The sequence below is a fragment of the Alosa pseudoharengus genome, unplaced genomic scaffold, assembly GCF_046254945.1.
Source record: "Alosa pseudoharengus isolate Yale_2024_CS ecotype anadromous, Long Island Sound unplaced genomic scaffold, YU_APseudo_1.1 YU_APseudo_1.1_scf_19, whole genome shotgun sequence".
NCBI classification, from domain to species: domain Eukaryota; kingdom Metazoa; phylum Chordata; class Actinopteri; order Clupeiformes; family Clupeidae; genus Alosa; species Alosa pseudoharengus.
In genome coordinates, this window is record NW_027468657.1 from 37057258 (window position 1) to 37072078 (window position 14821).

At 39.4% G+C, this 14821-nt stretch overlaps 1 protein-coding gene across 2 annotated transcripts in view; it reads right to left on the minus strand.

Moving 5' to 3' along the window:
• Positions 1 to 2189: 2189 nt before the first annotated feature.
• ids (iduronate 2-sulfatase) overlaps positions 2190 to 14821 on the minus strand; it is a 39121-nt gene continuing 26489 nt past the window's right edge. For both annotated transcript variants that reach the window (XM_076292654.1, XM_076292653.1), the window contains 2 exons: positions 7259 to 7435; positions 2190 to 2837 (listed from right to left, as the gene is read on the minus strand). In XM_076292654.1, the coding sequence (XP_076148769.1) occupies positions 2317 to 2837; positions 7259 to 7435 (698 nt within the window). In that variant the 3' untranslated portion in view covers positions 2190 to 2316. The remainder of the gene's footprint in view (positions 2838 to 7258; positions 7436 to 14821) is intronic.

A 14821-nucleotide genomic window follows, 5' to 3' on the forward strand; every position in this document is an offset into this window, starting at 1 on the left:
TGTGCAGGAAGTGACTGAAAATGAAATTAAAATAAAGAACAGGATAGAAAATCAGCCATTACAATAGCTATGTATAATAGTGTGGTATAATGGATTTTCTATGTAAACATTGGCACACAGAATATAATAGAGAATTTCAGAGAATATGTTGAGAAATGCCATGTGATACACATTTAAAAGGAAAGAACAGAGATGGGACAATGTCCCCATATCATCTCTGAATGGAATTTAGTGGAAATTAGATGATTGTACAATGAAATGTGTGAAAATCCCTAAAATCGGACTACAGTATGTTGTTTCCCAACAGTCACAATTGTGACCGTCATCATGTTCACTCATGCTATGAGAACGCTGAACAAAGTTCATATATTTCAATTGCATCCCTCCATACTATACACCTTAAAGATGATGTGTACCAAAAATCTTTGTCCTATGTTTACATAAACATACTTTTCTAAGCTTTGGTTTGGGAGCTTTTGGGTGGACATTTTCTGGTCAGGGTGCAACCAAAACATAAGCAGCTCTGGCCATGTGGCAAATTACACTACACATTTGGCACTGCACATATTTAACTGAGACCCTTTCAGGTTTCTATTTTTGGGAGAAATGTATTGATAATTCATCCAGTAACAGTTTTAAAGGCACAAGAGCAAGATTTGTACGGTCACAATTGTGACCATTGGGATTAAATACTAATGTCTGGTGAAAATTTCATGCAAATAGCCTCACTGGAAGTATACTTACTGAAAAAAATGTTGACGTGTTCAATACTTATTTTCCCCGCTGTATCTTGATCATTGAATTAAGATACAGTATTTTCCTGTGTATTAGCCTCATTTGTAACAATCTTATTACACAAGCAGGTAGGCCAGCTAACAGTGAATTACAATAGTCCAGCTTGGAGATAACCATGGCCTGTACAAGAAGTGGTGTGGAATCTTGTGCCAGATCTTCAGATTCAGTGTCTGATCTTCCTAATGTTGTAAATGATAAACCAACATGATTTTGCAATTGAGGCTACATGCCCAGAGAAGGTAAGTAGGCCATCAATTACGACGCCCAGTCGCCCATGTTACATAGAATAGAAAACATAGAAAAACAGAGCTGCCCTCATCTGCAGAATATTTTAAAAATGTACGATTTCAGGATAGATTTAAGCACTATGCTACATTTAGGCTTACCTTTTCTGCAGACTAATAATCATTGATGAATCATTTTTAAGGGTGGTATCTCTAATCAGATTTTTAGATGAGTACCTTGGGTTTTCAAGATTTTTGCTGGAGATGTTAAGCAGCAATTGAAACAACTAGGAGCAGCTCTCAGCTCACACATAAATCCAAACCAGGCTATCTAAATATATATCTTTTTACATATCATACACTTTGCAGGTTGTTAGTAACCTTTCATACATAAATGAGGAAACAAAAAACATGTATGTTTAAATCGACATGTGTCAGTCACATCACATGTTAATATGCTAAAAGTGTTCAAAACTATTTAAACCCACATTTTAAAGGAAAATCACTTAAGAAACAAAAAAAATTAGATTTAGATGGGTTTTGAAACGTAGATATGTGTTGAATGTTTTATGGAAGGTACAGACCCCTACAAGCTAACCATGTTAGTTCCCGTTCTCTGTTATGTAGTGTGTCTAGCCAGTTTATTTCACTTCTGGAATAAGGTTTTTTGGTGTAATGGTTGGATGAGTCATTTTTAGGGGTGGCATCTCCGGATCTCTGTGTATAAGAAGTGAATTCAACTACAGAAATTTGGGCAGTGTTATTATCTACACCTTCAGCTGTGAGGATTGCGGAAAGAGACTATTGGGTCAATTTGTCACATTTCAGAGTGGTGAAGGATCGGAACGATGTGTAATATGGATTCAGAATGTCAATAATCTGATCATTTGTAGAAATTATATCGTAACAAGTTTTGCCTAATATGTTTGTCTAAGTTGTTACTCAAATTTAATGTTGATTCAAGTAGTTGTTTCATTGGTCATTTATGTGTTAATAATGTAGCTTCATAGTTCTACAGGGAGGAACATTTGGGATTGTTACTTGATATTTCGAGAGGGTAACACATCCCCGGTTCCGTGAATAAAGCTGCAGTCTCGCACCTAAATTGTCTTGGATTTTTTCTGACCATAGTTTCCCATACCTCCCATAACTTAAAACAGCGGCACCACATTCACATTGTAACACTGTTTATTGGTGATTTAGGAGTGTACACTTACTAATGTATATTCACATCATCTGGGAATCAAGGCAAGTTTGAGCTGGATTCCTGCTTAAAATGTTCCCTTGGAGACAGAGTTTAGAGATTTAGTCCGATTATATGTTTTCGAAGAACCTCTGTCCATCGTGGCATAGTACCAGTGCCACTTAGTTTACCCAGACTGTGTGACAGCAGCTCATACTCCTTAAATCCATATAAATTGTGGTCCTGATCTGGGTCATCAGCAAGAAGGTACAACTCACTGGCATGGACATCTGACAAGTTGGCATAGAAGCTATCTGGCTGGAAGCCCACCCACAATGTATAACGGTACTGACTAGACCGTACAGAGTACCCCAGTACTCGCACTTCGTTAAAGTGTGGCTGATCTGAATTCAGCTGGGGAGTGTCTGCTGGGCGTGGACATTGGCTAAATGCCATTTCCTCTTCACTGATAAAGGTCTCAGGTCGATAAAAAGTATAAGCTCTATTTTCACCCTCAGTACATAGATGAGCATGGTTGGCAGGTTGGGGACATTTGTGAGGTGCATGTAGACCTGCTAGATGAGAGATGGTGGGAAACAAATCCACCAGTTCCACAACAGACTTCACAACCTGACCTGTAGACAGAAAACAGAATAATGTTAGAAGAACATTGTTAATTTTTGTATTCGCGCTGGATGCTGCATGACGCAACATTGACCCTCCCGCTGGATGCTGCGTAGCGCAACATTGACCCTCCCGCTGGATGCTGCGTAGCGCAGCATGCTTTTTATTTCATGTTTCTAGGTGCTACAGAGGCTTAGATATTACATTTTGGTAGACGTTGACAATTTTTAGTATGTTTTCAGAAAACCCTCAGGAAATAAGGTTATTTAGTCTAGAATGCCATAGGATTCTATAGGCGTTTTTAGCAGGCATTTTAGGAGTAAATGGGTTAAATTAATGCATGTTGATTTTGTTACTGTAAACCCACTTAGGTGGCGTTCACACTGACACACTTTTTTCACCTCCAAAAGGCAAGTATTCCAAAGCATATACATGTGGTTGCTATGATAAGTTACATGTACCTAAATAGCTAGCTCCTTGACTGGCTAACATGGGCAGCTATAAGCAAGGGTCCATCAAGGCACTTGAATTGCTATGCAACATCTGGAACTTTTAAGTTCTGTGGGGAAGTATTTGTTTCCCGGCGGAAGCCATAAAAATAATTTAAAAAGATACATTGTGTGAAGTTTCTTTTCTCATTTTGGCAAGTAACTGTATTATAAGCAGGATAATGACTGGCGGACAATAAATTATCAGAAAAAAAGTCCCTTTAGTACGAAGTGAAGGATAAGAGACTTATGTTACGATTTAGAACGTCAATTATTTTTCAGATACTTGCACACCACATTATGCATATGTATATTTATATTTATTCGACAAACTCGTTGTGAAGTTTAAATGAACGGTCATGTAAAATTAGCGATCTGACATATGTTCAGAGCATACCAACATTGTAACATATGACTGAGGTGGCTTTTAGCTCAGTTAAATGGCAGTAGGTTAAGCAAAACAGTGATTTTACAAAGCTAAGGCTCAACAGAATCGTGGGATATCCCCGCTTGACAACAAGAGCCATAGCAACCATCCATTTAGAACTAGTAATGGTACTTTGTCCTGTAAGTTGAAAAATGAGTCTGCTATGTGGCGGTCTGGCAGAAAGAAGTAATTCTAGTCAATTACTTCAATTTTAGCGATCAAAGGTGGAAATTATTAGCCTGGAAATCTAGACGCACCCTACCGGCAGCAAATGTAATTTGCTGCCCGGGCTAGTCTAGCAACTCTCCGTTGGCTTGCGAGCAGGAAAAATTAAACTTCGATAGGGCCAATCACATTGTGTATAGAGACGTTAGGCGGGCTTAACATAATGATTGATGGCAGAGTTGCAACGGTTTGGCTTGAATTCCCTGCTACTTGAAAACAAAGAAGATGGATGTTGCTGTTGGCGAACAGCGGGACACGAGTTAAGCTTTTTTTAAGTTGGCAAAAGTTAGCCAACTAGCTCCGCTGGTGGGAAAACGCATGGGACTCATAGCGCTGTCCTATTGCTTGCAGAGGGAATTTGAAAGACAACCAATTATGCCGCCCCTCGGACTGAGCACTGCCAATGGTGAGTGCCCAGACCCTACATTTTAATGTGGGTCTGGCTCGTCAGGCTAGGAAATTATAGCTTTTTGCCTTTATTTTGATAGGACAGTGAAGTGTGACAGGAACTGGAAGAGAGAGATGGGGTGGGATCGGGAAATAACCACAGGTCGGATTCGAACCTAGGTTCCCGTGGGCACTTGGACCCGAGGATGGTATGGACGCTCAAGCCAGTTGCACCACAGCGCTCCCCAACAAATTGCTTTTTTAACGTGATATTACTGAAATCAGTAAAAATATTGAAAGCAACCTTTACCATGACTAAACATAGTTTGGGGTTATACCTCCCCAAAATCCTTATTAAAAGGCACCCTTAAGAGTTTTTTGTACCTTGACGTAACAATTCCAAAATCATTTTGATTGTACATAACCTCATAACATGACAAACACCACTTCTGCCATTGTCTGAGCAGCCCTCTATAGGCGATTACTGACCTAGCAACTTTCTGTGTTCAGGTAGGAACACTGACTCCCTCCAAAATCAAAATGGAAAAGCTGCTATGCTACAGGAATTCAGAGATCTCTTTCTACATACTGCTGTCGGTGTATTACCTCTATATTGTATTGGAGTTATGTTCATAATTTTTAGCAAAAGACGCATATTTAGTTTGTTTATTATTGCGCCTCTCAACTGTTGGGGGAGCCCTGAGAGCAACTCTTCGTTAGTGCTGCTTTAATGTCCATTGTAAATGCTCAGATCCCTCAGTGGCTTGTGAGTAACAAGGGGGTGAATGGCATGAAGTCCATCCATCTAGCCAATGCTCTGAGTTTAGGGCCTACACCAGTGGAGCTGACTTCTGCCAATACCAAATCAGAAATTCAGGGAAATTGACCCTGCTTGTTAGTCCAATGAGTGACACAATATTGGGTGCTCAATAAGATGTTTGCTTTATTAACAATCAAGCAGCTGAAATTACTAGTTATTTCTTTATCCTAAATGCTCATCTTTCCAGCATAATAACTCATACTTGTAAACCTTGGTAGTTTAGGAAAAGAAAACAAAGTCCATGGAGGGATGTATATGTACTGCAGATAAATCAAATTTAGGTGATTTATAGTATTTTTTTTTTTTTTTTTTTCAAATCAGCCAAAGGTATCGCCAAATCAGTGGGCGCGTTCAATCTTGCAGCACTGCGCAGATTTGGCTTAACGTAAGGCATGTTAGTATTAAAAGATTCAGCCAGATCTATGCAGTGCTGCAAGATCAAACGTGCCCGCTAATTTGACGATACTGGACCAGGAAGCCAGGGAATTTTCTCCCTACAGATACAGGCCTTGTTATAACCTCTCTGTACACTTTTAAAGTTTACAATACTTCGGTTTGTCTGTAGAAACCCTTACCATACTACCACAGAACTGTAATTATATTTTGAGCATTGTCAGTGGTATAAAATAGTGACATGCTCATTGCCCGCTTTACTGTAAGCCCATTTAGTGATAATGCAAATAAAAGGTCTTGCTCAAAACGCCACAAATGGTCTTACTTAAAACGGCAGCAATTAACATCATAAGTTTGAAGTTAACTACCGTAAATAGACCCTAGGTTGTTTTTACTCCAAATTACACTTAAAGCACCTGACCACAGTCAGCACCCAGTTCACATCAACCTGCAGGTAGCAATGGCAGATGCAAGACATAGCTTCAGTTTGAGAAGTTGCAGATTTATTCAATGACCAATAGTTTAAACTATGCATAAGTGGTCTCCTTCACTAACTCTGCATGAGTCACAAGCTTTTCTCTTTTTCTCTCTCAATGAAAAAAAACCAACAAAAAATATAACTGCAACTGTGGGAACCTAGCATTCGACGTTGGGTTATGTTTAGGTCACTCATAGCACGTTTCATGGCAATTGGCAAGATTGGCTGAGATGTGACCTCACTTCAAGTTTGGCGGCATCGCTGTCCATTTTGATTGGCTATATTGGGTGAGTGCTTTCGTAAATCAAAATGCTAATAAGTAACTTGTGTGCATTGGTCTGAAGATAATCTGTGCCAAAAATTTGTTTCTGAATAAATCCAATATGGCCACCATTGCTATGACACTGCCCTCATAAATTTTCTTCTTTCCTTCTGTCATCTCTGGGGTCTTTCAAGGTATGACCTGGATATAGAATATTCTTTTCAATGCAAACAAATCAACAGGTATTTGCAAAAATGTATTCCTGCTTCTTGCATTGCCCACGGGAAGCCAAGTGATGCAAAATGTCAAGTCCCTGTATCCAGTTTGGATTTGATACATTGAAGTGTTGCTGAGATATGAGCTCACTTACTGTTTGCCGGTTTCACTGGCTTTTGATTGGCTCTAATGGGTGAACGCTTTTGAAAATGGAAATACCTATGAGTAACATTGATACATTTGTAACATTTGTGAAATGTTGTTTTGTTTTCAATAAATTGATGGAAGTTAAACTCTGCGTAACAGAGGTCGTCTCTCCCCTCCTTCGTTCACTCTGCATTGTTTTGGTTAAAGGATTTCAACGATACCGCATTTTTGAAAATTGGACATACAAGTGAAAAGTTACATGGATGCAACTCCAACTTTGACCCACTGGTGGCACTAGAGTGCTTTAGGTGTAGGCATAAAACTTGGTGAAATGAATCATGGGACTGTGCCCAATTTTAAATTTCACAACTTTTTACAAGACAGTTCTATGGGCTGCCATGACAGAAGAAAGAATAGTAATAAGAATAGATAGAAACACAATGGGTGGGGGTCTAGCGGCGAAGCCGCAGCATTCTTGATACGATTGGGACAGGAGTCATAGCCAACAGACATTAATGTAAACATAAAGACAATCAGATTTTGAAAAGCCAAATCTTTTTACAGTTACTATAGCAACATATTCGTTTACCTGAAATGAAGCATTTGTTTGTTTGTTCTTGAAATACATCCACATATGGGAAAGCCTTTTCACCAACACCTTGGCTGGCCGATGTCAGCCCTGGCACAAATACCATTAATGGCACACGTGTAACCACATCGAAGTTGCTGTATTTGGCCCACTCACCATGCTCACCTAGGGACCATCCTATAGCACAACAACAAATGTTAAACAAATGAAAATCACAAGGAGAAAGAATATATGGTACATAGAAATAACTAATGTTTTATGCCTTAAATAAGAACCCTTATCAAATGAAGAAAATAAAAATTGGTAGTCAAATCAACATGACCGGTTGGCTTGGAGTCAAAGAACCTCACCCTCTAGGCACTCACCAGATTTCTTGAAAACTACAATAGATACAAAGAAATAAAGCTGCAAGCGGCAATGAAGAGGCAAAAAAGCCTAGCGGGCAAGATTTGTGTTGGAAACTTTGTCATTTTGCTAGGGGCACAGCAGTAAGCCGACCAAAGACTGCCTAAGATGTATGCTCATTTCCTATTTGGTGGCTATAGTGCAGGTGGCTATAGGGCTGTAATGGATAAAATTCTGAAAATAAAAATTGTGTCTGTTACTCTAAAGACAACCTGTGGCAAATTTGGTCAAGATTGACCAATTGGACACTGAAAACATTTTTTTTAAAGTTTTTGACTAAATCCAATATGGTGGCCACATAAATTTGGCCAACGTAATAGGGGATTTTCCACATCACAAAACCACCACTTTTGTAAAGCCAATACATAAAAAATGGTTTTGCTTACAGCACCCTCCAATGTTCAAATGATGAACACTGTACAAAACATTAGTGTGTTAGAGTGGGAGAGGAAACTCATTTTGAGAAAACAGCCTTCAAACACAGCCAATGAGATTCCGTTCTCAGCCTAGACTCGCCTTTGAACTTTCGTGATCGGTTGCTGATAGGCAGTGTAAAGATGTTTACAGAATTTGACATAGCTTCGGTGCATAATGGATAAAAGCAGCTTCTCCGCTTTGATTGTGGAGAACTTTGGGCACAATTAAAAGATTAACATTGGAAGATCTAAGGTTCCTTTGTGGTTGAGAAGATATTAAAAGCTTAGAGATATATGAAGGTGCTATGCCATTTAGAGCTTTGTAAGTAATTAGCAGAACTTTAAAATCAATTCTATAGGAAACAGGGAGTCAGTGCAGTTCAGCTAAAACAGGGGTGATGTGCTCTCTCTCTTCTTGGTCTTAGTTAAAAGTCTAGCTGCAGAGTTTAATCAACATTAAAGTACTAGATACATATTGGCTTATTGTTATTGTTCAAACATTGTGATTGTCTATGGCAGGGATGGGCAACTGGCGGTCTGCTGGCTGCATGCGGTACTCCTACTCACTCAGTGCGGCCAGCAGATCAATTTTCAAATGTCATTAAAAAGCGGGTTTCGTTTCACGTGGTTTTCTTTTACTGTCTATGGGTTTTTACCACATCTGAACCGGATCTTTATTGTAATGATTTATTGTTCACGTGGTTTTCTTTTACTGTCTATGGGTTTTTACCACATCTGAACCGGATCTTTATTGTAATGATACGGTCCACCGATAGGGGCGCTTCCTATATTAAAAAAAATCCAGCAGAGTCAAGCCTTCTTCACTACAGCCAGCGAGGAAGAGATACAGAGAGCGATTTATAAAGAAAACACAGTCAATAGAATCTTACTTTTCAGGCAAGATGGAAAAGAAACGGCTGATCTTATCACAGAATCCAAAGTCAACTTATGTGTTTAGTAGGCTATGCTTAGATACGAAATCAGCCTTGAAAGATTTGAACTTACTGTAAGTTGCCACTACAACACCATGCACGAAGATAACTAAAAGTAGGCTACACTGGAGCTGCTAGAGTCGCTGACGTAATGGAACTCAAAGTAAAGCAGGTTCCCACGGGTCATAGAATTTCAGGAATATCATTTTAGTAAAGTCTATTCCAGACATAGAACGTCAGGGAATTACATCTTTGGGGGGCAAAGTCATGGAATTTCATTAATACAAAAATATATTTACACGCAGCATTGGTGTTTATTGGGTTATTAGCTTTTTCCATTGCTACTTGCTTGAGTGGTTGTGGTTAGCCCTACCGGTTTTTTTAATTCCCATTTTTTCCCTCATTTCCCGAATGGTCATGGAAATTCAGAATTTCTGTCAGTAAAAGTCATGGAATTACATTTGACAACAGAGCCTTTTTACCAGAGCCACTATTACCCATTATAGTAGAAAAACGGTTTATTGTGAATGTGTAATATTTTTTGTTTATGTTAAAAGTTCATTAATGAATACAATCAATATTAAAAATGCATTTGAGTATAGAAAATATTGAATTAATGCATGTTGGTTTAATAAACATTACAGACGGTATATTTTTAATTCTTCTGATTCCTGATGTCCTACTCATCCCAGTGGTGAATGTACGCGGTCACATCTGGCCCTCTGACAGCAGCAAGAAAATATTTGTGGAAATATTTGTGTATCTCTATCATCAAAGTTGCCCATCCCTGGTCTATGCAATTATGTTACTGTGGTTGATACAGGGTTGTTGTATAATTGTATTGTGCAGTCAATTTTAATGTGTAGTTAATGTTTAAGCCATATGGTGGGAGTGGGGATGGTAAAGGATATCGCCATGGCTGTAATTCGGCCATAGGTACGAGGTCAAAGGCATCATGGTGGAGCTAACTCTAAAACAGCAGTAGTTCTGTATTAACAAATAAGTTCAGCGTTTGTGCCTTTATATTTTGTAATAGGTAGCAAGAAACTATCACAATTAAATCTAAAAACGTTATGAAATCATTGCTCTCTCGCTATGAATGAATGGAATGTTTGTGTTGGTAATGCAGAGTAATAACTAGCAGTAAAAAGTCTTGAGTGGCGTTATGCTGGGATATCGCCACTCATGATGACTCACAGAATGCCTCTCGTCCAATCAAAAATGAATAAATAGCTTGACCGAACTTAACTGTTATATAAACGGTCTTATTCAATGTATTTATATTTTTCACAACTGGAGCTGTTATAGACGCAAGATAATTTAAAGACAACAATAAATTGTCTGTCTGTCTGTAAACTATGTCTATCTGTCCATTTGTGTCTGAGTGTATGGAGGGTAAATTTAAAAAAAAAATTTTCAATCAAGTCTGATAAGGGCAATATAGTCATGACTTTATAACATCACAGCTGGGTTTTGTGATTGTAAACCTAGGTCTCACCCAGTCCCTACTTGTATGCCTACAGATGGCCCAGAATGCAGCAGCAAGACTGCTGACAAATTTAAGCTTTATCGTGCAGTGTGCAGGGGGCAACCAGTGGCGCTTAACCTCTCCCAACTGGCAAATGGATGGTCGGATACATTTCTGACATGTATTGACTTCACACAGTTGAAACAGAGCCACAAACCAATACGCAGAAATTCAGTTTTTCAACCCATGTGTCTGTGCAAAACATTGTGATCATAGAAGACAACTGAAAACATGGCGACACGACATGAGGTTTGGATAGAACCAATGGAGTCTGGGCTGGTTAAGCTGTGGCAGCATCATGCAAATCCAATCAAGCTAGCTGCAGTATCATTTAGCAAACTGTTGCTTACCCCCTAGTTCCCACCCAGTTCCTATTGCGAAATGTATAAACCATATTTGTAAACATATGTAAAGCACTTTTAGCTGCATTCTGTGTATGAAAGGTGCTATACAAATAAAGCTTATTATTATTATTATTATATTGCCCACGTCTGCCAAGCCACATGCATGTTTATATGCATGCATGTTCAGGGGCAGTCGTGGCCTATTGGTTAGGGCTTCGGGCTTGGAACCGAAGGGTTGCCAGTTCGATCCCCGACCAGTGGGAACGGCTGAAGTGCCCTTGAGCAAGGCACCTAACCCCTCACTGCTCCCCGAGCACCGCTGTAGCAAGGCAGCTCACTGCTCCTGGTTAGTGTGTGCATCACCTCACGCGTGTTCACTGTGTGCTCTGTGTTCACTAACTCACGGATGGGATAAATGCAGAGACCAAATTCCTTGTATACGCAAGTATACTTGGCCTAGAAACCTGATTTACATTTACCGTAAATCCTCAAATTATGGCCGGGATTCTATTTATAGCCGGGCCTCGGATAATAGCCGGGTTAGATAGATAGATAGATAGATAGATAGATACTTTATTGATCCTCAAGGGGAAATTCAAGGGTTGTGGTGGATTCGGACAAATAAAGGCTGGCCCCCAAAAGCTGGGGTAATAATTGCCTACCAGTAGGGCCATCAGTCTACAAGCACTAGAAGACATTGTTTCGATTTAACTTAATGAAAGAAAATAGCTCTTCTTAATATTTTATATTGTTGGCTGGTTTACTAGGCCACCCGCCTCAAAGTTGCAAGCCTACTGTTACTAATGAAGTCTCCAACTCGTCGCTCTCAAGCTACCAGTCGCTTGCCTTGCCCCACACACTTTCAACTAGCCCTACATGAAACTTAATATGGAACCATCAAATATATATCCTTAACTTGCTGTTATCTACGCTAATTTGTTATTGTTCATGAAGGCGTGTCTGGCAAGTTGTTATTTTATGAGTAGCCTTTTAGCCTGCTTTATTTTTAAGAATAAAATTCTACAACAGCAGCCTAATAAAAAATAAAGGCCTGTCTCGAATATAAGCATGCCTCAAATAAAGACCTGTGCTTTGCGCGGCCTATGTAAATAAAAGACTCCGGTCACAATTTGAGGATTTACAGTACGGTTCTTTTTTGAGGTGTTTAGGCACACAGAACTGCACATATTGGCAAGGCAGCACATTACTCCTTGGAAAGCATTTTGAGATGGTGCTTTGATGACTTCTTTGAAATAGTCACATAGTTCCGGGTTCGGGTGTCTGACCAGTTTATTTCATACATAAAGTCACAGCTTGACCAACGGACCATAGTGTGAGCACATGAATCCTGACCTCTGGCTTTACATTGCATGTGATTTACTCATACAGTACAAGTTGGTATTTAACAAAAACATTGCTTGAATCACACAGTATATGCCTGGCTTTACTTAAGTCCTGACCTCTCTTCACTGGCTCCCTGTCAATTTTAGAATTCAGGTTAAAAACCTACTGATAGTTTTGAATGGACAGGCCCCAACATATCTCTCTGTACATTTATATTTATTCATTTAGCAGATGATTTTATCTAAAGTGACAAACAAAAAAAGAGGAATAAAATTCAGCTACAATGCTTGAGACCTTAGGTAACAATTAATGCAACATTAATACAAACTAGAGGATGAGAGTATAGATGTTTTAAATAGTACTCAAATTGTAATTAAAGGAGAAAGTGGTAGAAGAATGAGGTAGAGTAGGGAATTGCATAGTAAGTGCGTATTAAACCCGACCTTGTTCATTTGCATCCTCCTTACATTTGCATTCAGCCTCCAGGTCTCTTAGGCTACTTCTACACTTTCTTTCTATTTTCGTTTGGTTTTTCAAATCAAACATTACACCACTGATACACAAATCACACGACCATTCCATGCATCTCTACCCTTTGTCAAGTCCTACATTCCTATGTTACTGTTGCTATGTCAGATAAACAATGGCCATAGAGAAAAGCATTAAAGACCTGTAGACTTACTAAGCATTTGATTCACAACGTGCACATAAAAACATGGCGAGGTATGTACAAACAGGCCGAGGAAAAAGTGCAGACGGCGAATGGCTATTTGCGCTTTTCTGTGTCATGCATGCATTCATAGGAGGGTCAGGGGAAGTGGGAGTATAGCGCAAACACAGGGGAGAAGAAGTGCTAATAGTGATTGAGGTATTCCGCCATATGTATGCAAACAGCGCAAGTCTGTTTTGCGGTGAAAAACTTTTATTTGCCTTTCTAATATCGTATTTTCACTTTCACAACACTTCCCAATCTGCTAGACTAGGGTATTAAGTCATAGCCCTAGTCTACATGTAGTAAATAGATCAAGTATTTTTTAAGTAAATTAGTAGAACTTATTATGACATCTTATTATCATGCATCATCGCTAAAGTTTGATTCTTTTTAATGTTGCAATTGGTTAACTCTATTCAACTGCGCTTGTGGTTCAGCTGTGGGCACGTAATTAGCGTTGTTGAGGGGGCAAGGACGGACGGTGATGAGCGCTGTTTACGTAATGAAGTGACAGCTTAGTAAGTTCCCCGCAACATGGCAAAGCACAGCGTTCGTTTTCTGCGCATAGAAAACTCGGTACTAGCGCTTTCTCTGTACATGCCAGAGTACCAGAGTCTGCGTGGACAGGTCTGAATTAGACTTGCACATCTGAATAGGGCTGGGCGATATGGCTAAAAAAATAATATTGCGATATATTTAGTCTATTGCACGATATACTATATATATCTCGATATTTTTACATTTTCTCAAAAGGAGTTTATGAATTCTCACTTTCACCCTGTGATGTTTTAAATCAAGCCAGTATGATGCAGTAGGCTAGGATAAATCATACCAGTCCAATCCCTGCAAATTATATCCTCATTAAAACATTCTTGGTTATTCACAGGTGGTTGCTATTTCAAATTTGCATGTAAAAGCAGGGGTGAAAGTAGTTTTGAATTTTTGCCAGTAGCCTACTAAAGTTTACCATAGGGAAAAGTGTGCATGCAAAAAATTCAACACACCTAAATTAAATAGGGTACATTTATCTAAGACCCCGTTCACACTGCAAGTCTTAATGCTCAATTCAGATATTTTGCTCATATCCGATTTTTTTTTGTTTGGCTGTTCACATTACCTTTTAAAATGTGGCCTATATCAGATTCCAGTGTGAACTGTTTGCAGTTTCGAACTGACCTGCATGCGCAAAAGAACAATAACAATGGCATCAGCTAACTCCCTCGACACATAATTGTGACAAATGTCGATGTAGATTGACGTAAAAGTCACATCAAATCTGCCTTGGTTGTTCACACTGCATTGAAAAAAATCAGACCTGGGCCACTTTTGGCTGCAGTCTGAACGGGGTGTTAGCTTTACGAGACACGCCGCTCTTTCTGGCATCATGTTTTTGTTTGTTTTATGTAATGTTTGTAATTTTATGTAATGTTCGGTTTATTTTTTTGTATTTTTTGTCTAGTTAAATGTATTCTCTCTTTATTTGCGTTATTTTTGGGTAGTTTTTGTGTTATTCTTAGTCCTTTATTTGCTGACAAGTCTGTTGATGATGTGACGTTAAGTTAACTTAACGTTTAAGTCCACTGGGCTGAGGACCTAGCCATGGCTAACGTTGACGTTGGCTTTTGTCCTGGGCCTCTGGTGTACTCCATCCGTGAACGGCGCTGCGCTTCGGAAAGGGATTTCTCAGGACGGTTGTGGTGGGCTATATGTGATGTGCCGCGACCACTGGATTGACCTGCGAGCTGCCATGCTCTGCTGCCTGGAGTCTGGATTGAGTAGGCTAACGTTAACGTTAGAAGCAAGTTTGAAGAAGTCTGACGACAGCGATCTCACTGAACAACGGTTGCTGTCAATGTTCACCGAGTTGCTGATCTGTAGGATC